Source organism: Manihot esculenta, chromosome 9 (genome assembly GCF_001659605.2).
Source record: "Manihot esculenta cultivar AM560-2 chromosome 9, M.esculenta_v8, whole genome shotgun sequence".
NCBI classification, from domain to species: Eukaryota; Viridiplantae; Streptophyta; class Magnoliopsida; order Malpighiales; family Euphorbiaceae; genus Manihot; species Manihot esculenta.
Window position 1 is genome coordinate 30898074 of NC_035169.2, and position 13183 is coordinate 30911256.

Below are 13183 nucleotides of genomic sequence, written 5' to 3' on the forward strand. Positions count from 1 at the left end.
AGTATGGTCCAGAAGCCAGAGCTATAAAAAGTTTGTTCTACACTGCAAACACAGACAAAAATACTGATCTACATGGGCCAGGAAAATAAAATGTTAATACCAGGCAAGGAAAAAGTGCTGTATAATGATACGTGAACAGAAGTTCGAAAGGGAGGGATTGTGCAAATTAACACTTGTGAAACAAGAAAACTTTTCCTGCCCAATGAACAAATTATTAAAGAAATGGCATATATATAGTAATAGTTAGCAAGCAATTTAGCTTCCACTAATGGAGAAGACAGAAGGAGCCCAAGATGTATGCCTACCAACTAATTATTTCCTAACCTCCATTACACAAACTTTATTAAGATGTTAAAAAAAAAACAACCTGTAACTTTAGCTTTACTCCTACTCAAACATTCCATAAAAATAAACCCCTCCATAGAAACACAGAACAAGTCCTCATCATTCTGTTTCGTTGCTCATCTAGTGATCCCACTGTTGTAATAATTTCTTTGCCAGGCTCCTGCAATGAGCTTGGCTCTCTCTCCATCTGCTTCAATGAAACCTCCAAGAGGAAAGCTTCCCCTTTCTGTCATCACTGTCATTTGCTGCTCTGCATTTCTTGCTCTTTTGTTTGCTAACACTTCCAGGTCTTTTTTCAAGCTTAACTCCTGTCCTAGGAGACTTGTTGCCAAAAAGTCAAGTGAGTAGTACAAAATCTGCCAATTAAGTTGTTTTTTTTTTTCTAATTCCCGTTTAGATTTTATGCATGAAAAGTTAAAAAGATTCTTGTGTTTCTACTGTGAATGTCACTGTCCGATAGAGGATAAAGCTGCGGTGGATAATCTTAAAAGCTTCGAAATGGATGACAGATTCGAGTTCGACCCTGAAGAGTGCAGTGTTAATACTGGAAAGTGGGTTTTCAACAAATCACTCAAACCTTTTTACACAGACAGCAGCTGTCCCTATTTAGACAGGCAAGTTTCTTGTGTCAAGAATGGACGACGAGATTCTGATTACCAGCGATGGCAATGGCTGCCCGACGACTGTACTTTGCCCAGGTGGAAAACAGGAGAAAGTTAAACTAAAACTATAAACTAGCATCACTTGGATATAATTAAGAGTCAGTTCAAGGACAGATATTATCGTTTTATGATTAATCCAACGGTTATTTGTGTGTAGATTTAATCCAGAGGTTGCACTTAAGAAACTGAGGGGGAAGAGGCTGATGTTCGTCGGGGATTCACTACAAAGGGGTCAATGGCAGTCATTTGTCTGTATGGTGGAATGGATAATACCTGAAGACAAAAAATCCATGAAAAGGGGTCTGTTTCTTTCTGTCTTCAGAGCCAAGGTATATATACTACTTGCATTGGATGTCTTTCCAAGCAACTTGAACAGGAGAAAATAATGTCTCCGCAAGCTTTGTGTTCGTTAGAAACTAGAATAATAAACTAAGTTATTTTATTTTAATAGAATCTAGAGAAATTTTTATAAAGATCCAATTTATCAAGTTCAAAACACAAATAAGTGGATTTTATTTATTTTTTTTTATGAAATAATGGCTTGTTTATTTTAGGTTCATAGTGAATGAGTGCAAATAATTTTTTTCCATATGAACTTTGGCATGTTTTAATACAATTTCGTTTTCTTATTATCAATGCTTCAGGAATATGATGCCACCATTGAATTCTATTGGGCTCCATATCTTATTGAGTCCAATACTGATCAACCCATTATAGGAGATCCAAAGAAGAGAATACTAAAAGTTGATTCAATTGAAAAGCACTCCAAAAACTGGGGAGGAGTTGATATTCTAGTGTTCAATACTTATGTTTGGTGGATGAGTGGTCTCACACTCAAAACACTGTGAGCTGCTTCAAACCCATTGATCTCTCTCTCTCTTTTCTTTTTTAATTGAACTCATAAGTTAAATCTAATTGAAAGCAGCTGGGGTTCATTTGGAAATGGAGCAGAAGGCTATGAAGAATTGGATACTCCAGTAGCTTACAAGATAGGATTAAAGACATGGGCTAACTGGGTAGACTCAAATATAAATCCCAACAAGACCCGAGTCTTCTTTACCACGATGTCACCTACACATACAAGGTATCTCTTTTTTCTTCATTACTGTATTTTAGGCTTTATATTAGTGCTTCCTCTGCGGTTAGCGTATAGTGAAGAGAAAAACAAGTGCTAACAAATTGAAAATTTCCTGAACAGAAACGAAGATTGGAACAATACAAAAGGGATAAAATGCTTCAATGAAACAAAGCCAGTAATGAAGAAGAGGTACTGGGGAAGTGGGTCTGACAAGAGAATGATGAGTGTGGTGGCTAGCATAGTTGGGAAAATGAAAGCTCCAGTGACGATCCTTAACATAACACAATTATCAGAATACCGCATCGAGGCTCATACGTCAGTGTACACTGAGAATGGAGGAAAAGTTTTGACAGAGAAAGAAAAGGCCGATCCACTGCGCCATGCAGATTGCATACATTGGTGCTTGCCTGGAGTTCCCGATACTTGGAATCAAATATTTCTTGCTTATTTGTAGGCTGTAGCTGCAGACTCGAAAAGCTTCTTAATGAAGAGAATTCATGTGTTCCTTCTCATCAACTTTGTACATAGCACGCCATTTGGGATTTTTCTTGTTATAGTTTCTGAGTCCCATATATTTTTTAAAAATTTTCTATATATCTATATATTAAACCAGAAAAAATAAAGTGAAAATTAACGGAAATCTAAAAGTAAATAGATTATTTTGATATAGAGTAAATAGTTTTAAGTTAAGAAAATAACAAACCAAATTAATTTAGTTAATTTGCTCGACCTTTTTGTCAAATGGGAAATGAAAAGCAAAACTGGTAAAAATATCATCATAAAAAGCGTTACTTCAGTTAGTAGATTTTTTAAGATTTTAGAAATAGTTTTAATATATTTTTAAAAATTAAGATATTAATTAATAGTAATTTTTTATTAAATTAAATTACACATTAATAAAAATTCAATTCGGCCCACTTATATCGGTTATGGCCGCACAGAGCCGGCGGAGTTTTTAGCATGAGGGAACTGAGCCAAAGGGCCGCGGTTCTGAATCATAAACCAACCCTAAAGACGCGCTTCTTATATAAGGTCAAAGGAGGCTTTCTCTGCCCTCAAATTTCTCAAGTTCAGGTGACGAACGATAATTTCATCCTTTCTCAGGTAAAAATCCCTTGCATTATTTTATTAATCTCATTTGATTTATGAATCAATTTTGTTCGTAATATTCCAATTCCTTTGTGTGGAATTTGTGGATGCCCGGAATTTGATCATCCCCTGGGGTAACAGTTGATTGGCGGTTTTCTTGCTCTCTCTTATTAATCGACTTTGTAGGGTTCTCTTTGGTTTATTTAAAACGATTTCCTTTCTATTTGCACAAGATCGTTCTTTTTATTGATTTGTTTTCTGTGTAGTTCCAACTTTTCAATCCAGGCGATACTGATAGATCAAAGGGACATGGCGGGTGGAAATTTCATGCACAGAGTGATATCTTATGTTGTTAATGAGCTTGTTGTCAATGGGCTAGCTAACAGGTATTGTCACTTCTATTTTCTACAGATAATGTCTTCAATACATTTCTTGTTTGATTGATTTTTACTCATTGGTAGTTCTCTTGAAGCCAAAGTGTTTATTTTATTCGTATTGTATGTCCAACGTATACTGTGGTGCATTTTGTTTTGCTTTTATGTGATCTGAAGAAAAATTAAAGTGAAGTGCTGAATTTTTTCCATCTGCTGTGTCACTCTTATTAAGTATGAGAATATTTTTGCCAACAATTTGGAACAGTGTGTTGCAATAATTTGTTATCTTCTCTTTCTAGCCCCCCTCTCGCTCTGTTGTGGGACGGAGAGAAGATGAGTAAATGAAATAATATGCGGTGCAACTTATGTCTAGGCAAGTTGTTGAGTTATTATCTCTGATTTTATATTATCTCTCAGGTCAATATGCTTCATCCCACCTTTTTGTTATATTTGCTGGACATTCAAGATACCGATTTACTCAATTTATGAATGACAAACAATTCTCTTGAGCTTTAATGACTTGTAAACTTGGTCATTTAAAGCTTCTCTCTTAGGCTGTTGGGACTAGCCAATACCCAACCTGTTTGCTCCCTGAAGTGAGAGTCTCAGAGCTTCCATGCGTTGTGCCAGTAGTGTGTAATGCTGTGCACTGCATGTTGGATGTTTGAGAAAATTTCACCATAAGCTGATCATCATCCCCTACCATCTACCTTTGTTCCTCAGGAATTGCTTCAATTTAATTTGTATCCTTGTTTTATTTGGAAAAGCAATATGGAGATGTTTTCTCGGTGAATGCAGTATTAGGTGGAATTCTTCTTCGATTGTCATTGGTTAAAACATACCATGAATTTTTAAATGGTCATTTGTAATATTTACGGACTTCTAAACTAGTAGTGATTGTGGGCCAGTGCGAGTTGCCTCCAGAATCTGTGACTGACCTGGTAGGCAAAGATTTTAGGCCATTAGGCTTTGGCCTTGGCACAGTCCTCAAGAGTTAAAGTGGAGGATTTTGTAACACACAAGTCCCACATCATTCTGATTTGGTATTTACACAGAGGGCACTACTATCAACACAGTCCTGCCTCAATAGTTAGCTCAATAGTTCACATGGGCTTGGATCATGTCAGTTGACTTTTTTTTCAATGGTTGCATGTGATTATGTTGTTGATTTGTAAAGGAAGCAGAGATGTCCACATTAGTTATCATCTTCATGAGTTGAGGCGTTGGCTTCTCAATCTCATTCTAGCTTGTAACTTGAGGAACCAATATCAATGAATCTCAATGCTAAGCTGTTAGATTAGCTTGTAAAATTAGTTGGTTAATGCTTTTCTTAAAGCTGTTGGCTAATACATTCCTGAACAGATTGCTGGCCTGTAAAATGGAATTCTAAGTACTAGATTAGGCAGTTTGAGAAATTTTGCCATAAGGTGATGGTTATCTTTGTATTGCATCTCATAATGTACTTGCTGTTTTGAATTTGATACATTAGACTGAGGACCGAGGTAACATGGATTTCTCAGTAAAGACGATTAGTATCATGTTTGTGAACATTTTGTTCTCTTAAATATGATATGTTCCCTTTGGGTGTTCCATTTTGAAATAGAAACATAAAATGAATATGTAAAGTTAATAATGATGAACAGTTGCATATCTGTTCACTTCTTCATTCCCTTGCATAGCTGCCAAAGTTGACTCCATATGCTTGTAAGGATCACTGAGATAAGTTTCTAATTAATTAACATCCAAAGGGGTGAGGCACTGGCAATATTATTAGCCTAAAGGCATTGAGCGAAGGTGCATTGCTTGGATGAGGCGAGACCTCTTACAAAGGCGAGTGTTGCCTCACTTGGCTTGAGACATGAGATGAGATGAGTGCTTGGCTTGAGATGCGAGGCGAGGCGAGGCGACTCCTTTTAATAGGGAAGACACCTTTTTTCTGCTTTTTAAACACCAAACCCTAATATGTAGCCTCCTTTTGAAGCAAATGGTTGGAGAACTAAATTTTATGTACTAATTTTGGGGATATATCCCTATAATTATGCTAACTTATTAGGGATATGTATATTCCTATAGTTGTGATAACTAATTAGGGGTATGTATCCCTATAATGTATAATTGAGGCTGTAGTGCCTCACTTCAAAAAGGCCCTTCCTTGGCCTTGCTTCTCACCTAATAACACTGGAAGCACCTGTTCTTCTTTTTCTTTTTCTTTTTCTTTTTCTTTTTTTTCTTAAAATGATAGCAAGTTCTGTGGAGGATATATTCTGTGGTGTTAACATTCTCAGTGATCACTCCTTTGACACTCCCAGTGCCAAGCGGAAATATATGTAGACTGTAGTTTGCTTCTGCATCAAGACATTTGACATGTCCTTCTTTAAGTGTTTGTTAATTGAAGAAAATGGTTGAAATAAAATACTGTTAGATGAAAATATAACGTTGTAATTCATTGACTTTATTCTTTCCTTTTTGGTTGCAGTCCTGCATTTCAGAGGTTTGCAGTAAGAACATCTAGGAAGATTGAGGATATTTCAAATATTGGTATGTCTGCTTGCATTACAACTATTTGTCATTTAGTTGCATAGAACATGTGCAATTTCGAGTTGTATTTCAGGTCACAGATGTGCTTTTGAACTGATATATGTTTGTAATGGGTTGTTAATGCAGCTGAGAAACGAAGGAAAGAACTTGCTGAGCAGATGAAAGATTTCTCCAAGAATATAGAGGTGTGTGATGGTGTTATTGCTTTTATGTCTGATCGTGATATTCTTGTTGTTTGCTGCTAATAGCATATCATAATTTCTATTTTCTGCAGTCCTTTAAGAACCAGAGATGATAGGATGGGGATCATTATCCTTGATTCCATACGTTCCCCACTATAATGGCAGCTGGAAACTAGAGAGACTTATAATGAAGAGCATGTAATGACAATGCTGGTAGTCGGCTTGTATAATTCTTTATGGTGCCTTGGGTAATATGAAGTTCAGCTGTGTGTTGCGTTGAGTTGCTGAAGGCTTTTGTTCGTTTTGAGGGTATTATTTTTTGAAACAAATTCTATCATGCCAAATACTCTGATGGATTGAATTTTCTTTGAAATAAAAGCATTTAAAGTAATGAGGTCATGCTCTTGGCTTTTTATACATGATTGTGTAAGTCATTCTCCCTCCTTTATTTGATGCTTTTATGTGTGTTAAGAATAAATAATTTAAAATTTGGTATTTTTTATAAATGATGAATGAGGTTGAGAGATAAGCCATTTAATTCTTTAGACGTAGTTTAAAACTATTTTGAAAAAATGACAAATAGCAAAATTAAGATATTCAGATTTTTAATCAAATTTTCAAAATTTAAATACAGAATAAATATTTTAGATATATAAATTTGGTATGTATTACTAATACATCATAATAATATTTATATTTTTTAACATATGACTAAAGATATTTAAATTAATTTACTTGAGTAACAAATAGATTTTTAGATAATTTTAAAAAAATTTTTAATAAAATATAAAAATAAATATTATATTATATTTTACATATTAACAAATACAAAAAATTGACAAATACAATTTAGTTGCATAAGCATTTCAATATTAATTAAATTTTTCTGAAACTAATAATTTGAATAAAGAAAATTACACTTTCGATGTTAATTAATAAATATTAAAAAGTCATATTTTTATTTTTGAGATATTTAATTTTTTTTACAATAACAAAACTTTTTAAATTAACGGAAATAAATTAAAATCTTAAAATTAATTTTTATTTAAGTTAATTTGTATTAATTAATTTAATAAAATTTAAATATCATAATAACATGAATTACAAAGAAATATAAAAAAGTTGCTAAATTATTCATAAATTTATTAAATAAGCATTTTATTTCGGATAAAATAATTTTATTTATAATAATTTTAATTTCTTCAGATGAGAATAATGAAAAATAAAAATGGAGGAAAAAATATGGGAGAGAATATTTAAAAATAATATTTTTCTTTTTGGTGACCTGAAACACGTTATACCATATTAGAGTGGCTTTTCTGAAATAAAGTTAAAATTGAGTGGCTTTATGCAAATAAATTAAAGTGTAGAAAATAAAAATCAAAATAAAAAATTAAGTGATTACGAGTAACTTATTCTCGGAAAGGAATAATTACAAAATACATTTTGGATCATGTGTTTTAATTCATAACAAATAGATTTTTATATTTTTTATTACACTATTAAATATTATTAATAAATTATAATTTATTTATTAATATTTAAAAAATTATATATTAATTTCTGTATTTTTTAAATTTATTTTTTATATTTATATTTATAAATTAATTTATTTATTTATTAAATTTTAATATTTTGTACGTGAAAAATAACAAACTAAAAATTAAATGAAAAATAACAAACTGAAAATTAATTTTAATTGACTTTTAATGACATCATGTTTGTTATTAACAATGTTAAAGGAAAAAGCCTCTATTTGTTAATAGAGTAAAATCCATAATTATTTTCATCACAAATCTCCTACTTAAGATGCCGACACATTTAATTTTTTTATAAAGAAATAAGTACGATTAAAAATTTACATTTTTCTTAAAAACAAAAAATATGCAATTTTTTTTAATTAAGTCTTTGTTATTTTATATCAGAGTTAAATAAAATTTGATTTAATATAATATTATTTTTTAATAATAATTTTTAATTTAAAATATTCAATATTTAATATTTGAATTAATATTATAAAAGCAGTAGATAATTTTTATAAAATTAAAATAATATGATAATAAATTTAAACTAATAAAAATATTAAAATTTAATTAACTAAAAAATTAAAGTATATTTTTTATTTATCTTTTTTTTTTTATATAGTTGCCCCTTTTTCAAACTTTTTGAAATGTCTCATTTGCTTTTGAAAAAAAACCTCCAACAAAGGCCAAATCTAAAAGCGTACTTAGCCCATAAGGAGAAAACCCCTTTGATAGGGGAGAGCGTTTTTCGGTTTAAACCGAAAAACCGAACCGAACCGATTAATTTCGGTTTTTCGGTTCGGTTAATCAGTATGATCGGTTTGGTTCGGTTAGTATATTTAAAATTATTCGGTTTTCGGTTCGGTTCGGTTTAAACATGTTAAATAACCGATCAAACCGAAAAACCGAACCCAACCCCTTCATTCATCCCTGAACCCATGAACCCCTTCATTCATACGCTTCTTCAGCAGCCCAACCCCTTCATTCATCCCGTTCTCCTCTGCCTATCGTACGCTTCAGCAGCCTATCGTACGCTTCAGCAGCCCAACCCCTGAACCCCTTCATTCATCCCGTTCTCCTCTGCAGTCTCCTCTCCTGAACCCGATTCCCCCCCGAACCCCTATTCTCTCTCTCGAATCCCGATTCCTCCCCCTGGCCTCTCTTTCTCTTTCACGTCGACCTCCGACCGCTGACCGTCGACCATCAACCTCTTTCCCGTCGATTTGGTGAGTTTCGCCGCCGACCGTGGACTGATCTCTTGAGAGCAGATGTACTACCGCTTTTCGCAATTTGTGTTTTCTCTCTTTTGTACTTGACCATCAACCTCTTTTTTGTACTGTGGCTCAGTCAGATGCTTGTGTTTTCTCTCTTTTTTTCCCCTCAATTTGTTAGACTTGGGTTGGGTATGGGTTTACTGGGTTTACTTTTAATCTTTGCCATTACCAATTTAATTTGTTTGTATGGGATAATACTGATTTTTTCACAAAAAAAAATCAAGCGGGTTGGTACTTTGCAGGAAGCAGTGATTACATGATTTAGGGATTTCTTGTCTGCGAGAGGGAAAAACAGCAAGGAAGAGGAAGAAGAATGTTCTGAGTTATGGAACACTTGGGCAGGTTCCAAATTAGAAATAAAAAATTAAAAAAAAAAAATTTCGGTTTTAACCGAACCGAACCGAACCGAACCGATTTTTATCGGTTCGATTCGGTTCGGTTATACCTCCAGAATCGGTTTTTTCGGTTTTAAAAATTTCAGCAAATCGGTTTTCGGTTTTATCGGTTCGGTTCGGTTCGGAACCGAACCGACCGATTGCACAGGGCTACCCTTTGATAGGGTTTTATTTGAGCGCTGAAACGCAGTGCAAGATTCCAGGATTCATATATGGCGTCTGCTTTATCAAGAAGTGCCGATCATTTCTTCAACGCCCGTCGGTTTACCAGTCTTCGCTTCCTCAGTCAATGCAGACCGTCCGTGCCTCCGCCGCCTCCGCCGCCAGTACCATCACCGGCGCCGGTTCTCGAGAATCGAAATCTCCCTCCATTTCGCTCGGTTCGTTGTCCTCACCTTCACTTCCTATTTCTTATCTTTCGGATTTTAATTCAATATTATTAATATTTTTTCCTTTTTTAAAAAATTCGCTTAATTAGGCTGTACCTGTAGATATAGGAGTGCACTCCATTTGGATTCATCAAAGATTTTTATCTAGTGCAAGTGCAAACGCTGGCACTGTTAGCTCAGAAACATCAAGAAAAGCTGAAGACGCTAAATCTGATGGAGGTGAGAAGTCTGGTGATTCGCAGCAGGACAGTGATGCGGGAAAGCCTGTACGCGGAGGGGTAAAGTTCTCTTTTTTTTTTCTCTGTGTTTTTTTTATTTGCTTTTAATTGAATCCATTGATTATGGGATCATGAGTCGGGCTTGTTTTTGAGTTGATCGTGTTGCTGGGTTTTGCAGCCTATATCGTGGTTGAGTTTTCTGTTGCTGATGGCCACTGGAGTTGGAATAATCTTATACTACGATAAGGAGAAGAAGCGGCATATTGAAGGTAGACTTCTAACGGTGAGTTGGTCATATTTAATGGTCTGTTGTCTGTTAAATCAAACTATTATCTTCATAAGTTGTGAGTATGTATTATCATTTCCATTTACTGATACACCAGTTATATATTTTGGGGGGAGAAGAAAATTTAAAACCATTACTTGAGTTGTTGCTTGTGCGAAACTTATCAGATTTGTTTTCCTGCATTTCCTCGTGGACTACATTCAATCATAGATTTAAATCTCCATTCAATTGCCCCTTTAAGGTATTATTCATTTATTTTCATGTTTGACAAGCTCAGCTCTTTGCAGAAATAAATAAAGCTTCTGAGACTGTCAAAGAAGGACCATCTGTGGGAAAAGCAGCCATCGGGGGCCCATTTAATCTCATCAATCATGAAGGAAAGCAAGTAACAGAAAAAGATTTTCTGGGGAAATGGACAATAATATATTTTGGTTTCACTCACTGCCCTGATATTTGCCCAGATGAGCTGATAAAGCTAGCTGCTGCAGTCGATAAAATAAGTGAGTCCCTTATTATTGTTATTATTATTATTGTTATTATTATTTCCTCTTACTGGTGCTGTATTTCCTGATATCTAATGGCAGAATGGGCTATAGGAATATGTTTTCATCCAATAAAGCAAATTTTCATCCAATAACAAACACAATGTCCTTGCTTTCTGATTTTGGGGGAATCAGGAGCTTGCTCCTGCATCTAACGATAGCAGAAACTGGTCAGCTGAACTAATCTAGCTGGCAGTGCTTAATCAATTCACTTTAGTTTGCAGTCTAGTGGTCAGATTAATTATTCTCTGTGAAACACATAGCCTGTTGCTACACCAAGAATTCTGATGGCCATGAGGATCGAAAGGGTCATTGAAGTTTAATTACGGATCTTATTAGGATTATTATTTGGAACTGTTAATAATATACTGTGAAAAACGCATGTTCAGGAGTTATTTTAACCCTTTTGCCTCCTAGTTTGGTTCTCATTTGCAACTTGGATCAGAAAAGAGAAATTATCAGAAACTTATCCAATGTTATCAATTACCCTTTCAAATATTTGTATGCTAAGTGCAATTTTATTTCCACTATGAATGCATGATGGTAAATTGATGATTTTCTTTTCATGTTTGTAGAGGAAAAGGCAGGGTTTGAGATTGTGCCTGTTTTCATCTCTGTCGATCCTGAGAGAGATACTGTTGAGCAAGTGCGCGAATATGTCAATGGTACTTCTTGACATATTGTTGACTATATTTATTTACTCCTGATACCATTCTATTAATTAATGATTGATGAGGTCACATTTGTGATTATTTTCATCTGTTCCAGAGTTCCATCCTAATTTAATTGGGTTAACTGGCAACCCTGATGAGATAAAGAAAGCTGCTCGAGCATATCGGGTCTATTATATGAAGACAGCAGAGGAAGATTCAGATTATCTGGTCGATCATTCCATAGTCATGTATGTATATGAGATTTTTATTCATAAATTACACACATCCAAAGAAACAAAAAAAGAAAACAAAAAGCTAAAAGAGAGTTTTGCATAACCTGAAAGTGATGTCAAGAATGATATCTTGTGCATGTCTGCTCTATAATATTTTGACTTTTGAATGTTTGTTTCACACAAAATTTGGCCTGTTTTCTTATTATTTTTCTTAAATGCACATAGAAACTCTGTTGTTTTATGTTTAAACAGTAAAAGAATTTCCTATTCTCCAAATTTATTTGATATTTGGAGAACACCTAAATTTAGTTTACACTGGTTACTTTATAAAATGCCACTTGTTTTCTACTGGATTTTTAATTGACAATAGTGCATATATATTTCTTTACCGCCTCCACTGCCATTACCACCACAATGTCATTGTTTTCACCACTATTAGTGTTGTCTAATAATGTTTTATTTTTAAATTTTCCCTCTTATTTTCCAGCAGATGTGCTAATTGTTTTCTATCTGCCTTTTGTTATACTTTGTGCTTACTGCTTAGTGAAATTGATGAGGGCATATTATTTTTCGTTCCTTGTACTTTGCCATTATTAATACTTTTTTATCACAATTTTTAAAAACAAATTAAGAAGTCCCTAAATTTTGGCTACATTAAACACTTCGGTCATTCCGTCTATTTTTAGTCCATTTAGCCATTAATACCTCAAGATAGATGCCCTTGTTAAAACCAGCTAATCTTAGAGATGTTAGTGATATATTTTTCCAAAATAAAGGGACAAATTATTGATGTCATGGAAGCAATAGTAGTTATCTGAAAATTTATCTCTCATTGGCTTGTTTGACGGGCCGAATCTACATAAATATTACTGGAAATGGATGGAAGGAAACAAATTTGAGGATCTAATTTATTTTTAGAAAGTAAAAGGAAACAAAGTACAAGGATTATGAAGTAACTTATCAAATTGATAATTTCATTTGGTATATTATCGACTTAAGATCAAGATAATCTCTTGGCTCTATCCCCAGTCTTCTTGTGTTTTGTTTTCTAACAATATTTCTGATATTATATAGGTACTTGATGGATCCTGGCATGCAATTTGTAAAGTTCTTTGGGAAGAACAATGATGTGGATTCACTGGCAGATGGTGTTATTAAAGAGATAAAGCAGTACAAATCAAAAAAGTAGACGCCTGTCAAACTCTCTAGCGTCTCCTCTTATCCCTTTTTTTTTATGTGATAGTTTCCTGAAGAATTAAAGATTATATTTTGTTACTGGCCTGGTAATTGTTTCCGGGGCATCCCAAAAATGCTGGGGACTCGAGCTATGAGCAATGAGATGTCAGTCATCAAATGTAGCAATAATTTTTGAAATATGAACCGATGCAATTATTTGTTTTAA

At 33.9% G+C, this 13183-nt stretch overlaps 3 protein-coding genes across 6 annotated transcripts; all 3 read left to right on the forward strand.

Moving 5' to 3' along the window:
- Window positions 1-419: 419 nt before the first annotated feature.
- Window positions 420-2641, forward strand: LOC110623599 (protein trichome birefringence-like 3). Its single transcript, XM_021768595.2, has 6 exons — window positions 420-685; window positions 806-1043; window positions 1165-1336; window positions 1652-1851; window positions 1933-2091; window positions 2206-2641. The coding sequence occupies exons 1-6, from the start codon at window positions 511-513 to the stop codon at window positions 2537-2539; spliced, it is 1278 nt and encodes a 425-aa protein (XP_021624287.1). The 5' UTR covers window positions 420-510; the 3' UTR covers window positions 2540-2641.
- A 387-nt stretch (window positions 2642-3028) lies between these two features.
- LOC110622278 lies at window positions 3029-6685 on the forward strand. 2 transcript variants are annotated; one of them, XM_043959481.1, is made up of 6 exons: window positions 3036-3189; window positions 3316-3356; window positions 3441-3560; window positions 6025-6086; window positions 6213-6271; window positions 6361-6685. In XM_043959481.1, exons 3-6 carry the CDS (start codon window positions 3484-3486, stop codon window positions 6379-6381), a joined length of 219 nt encoding a protein of 72 aa, XP_043815416.1. In that variant the 5' UTR covers window positions 3036-3189; window positions 3316-3356; window positions 3441-3483; the 3' UTR covers window positions 6382-6685. The 2 variants fall into 2 exon arrangements, with proteins under 2 accessions (XP_043815415.1, XP_043815416.1); XM_043959480.1 differs by lacking the exon at window positions 3316-3356 and having other exon boundaries at window positions 3029-3189.
- Window positions 6686-8419: 1734 nt separating this feature from the next.
- On the forward strand, window positions 8420-13183 carry LOC110621976 (protein SCO1 homolog 1, mitochondrial). 3 transcript variants are annotated; one of them, XM_021766296.2, is made up of 8 exons: window positions 8420-8526; window positions 9625-9840; window positions 9939-10127; window positions 10246-10336; window positions 10641-10853; window positions 11471-11560; window positions 11664-11796; window positions 12856-13183. In XM_021766296.2, the coding sequence occupies exons 2-8, from the start codon at window positions 9673-9675 to the stop codon at window positions 12968-12970; spliced, it is 999 nt and encodes a 332-aa protein (XP_021621988.1). In that variant the 5' UTR covers window positions 8420-8526; window positions 9625-9672; the 3' UTR covers window positions 12971-13183. The 3 variants fall into 3 exon arrangements, with proteins under 3 accessions (XP_021621988.1, XP_043815723.1, XP_043815724.1); XM_043959788.1 differs by having other exon boundaries at window positions 8426-8526; window positions 9952-10127; XM_043959789.1 differs by lacking the exon at window positions 8420-8526 and adding an exon at window positions 8637-9061 and having other exon boundaries at window positions 9308-9840.

Bases quoted from the DNA above. Each gene is read 5' to 3' on its own strand.
- LOC110621976 (XM_043959788.1), top strand. From the start codon at position 8,439: ATGTCTCATTTGCTTTTGAAAAAAAACCTCCAACAAAGGCCAAATCTA. The intron at 10,337-10,640 runs GTAGACTTCTAA...AGCTCTTTGCAG, and splicing joins GAAGAAGCGGCATATTGAAG to AAATAAATAAAGCTTCTGAG. The intron at 10,854-11,470 runs GTGAGTCCCTTA...TCATGTTTGTAG, and splicing joins TGCTGCAGTCGATAAAATAA to AGGAAAAGGCAGGGTTTGAG.
- LOC110623599 (XM_021768595.2), top strand. From the start codon at position 511: ATGAGCTTGGCTCTCTCTCCATCTGCTTCAATGAAACCTCCAAGAGGA. The intron at 686-805 runs GTGAGTAGTACA...ACTGTCCGATAG, and splicing joins ACTTGTTGCCAAAAAGTCAA to AGGATAAAGCTGCGGTGGAT. The intron at 2,092-2,205 runs GTATCTCTTTTT...TTTCCTGAACAG, and splicing joins ATGTCACCTACACATACAAG to AAACGAAGATTGGAACAATA.
- LOC110622278 (XM_043959480.1), top strand. From the start codon at position 3,484: ATGGCGGGTGGAAATTTCATGCACAGAGTGATATCTTATGTTGTTAAT. The intron at 3,561-6,024 runs GTATTGTCACTT...TTTTGGTTGCAG, and splicing joins GTCAATGGGCTAGCTAACAG to TCCTGCATTTCAGAGGTTTG. The intron at 6,087-6,212 runs GTATGTCTGCTT...TTGTTAATGCAG, and splicing joins TGAGGATATTTCAAATATTG to CTGAGAAACGAAGGAAAGAA.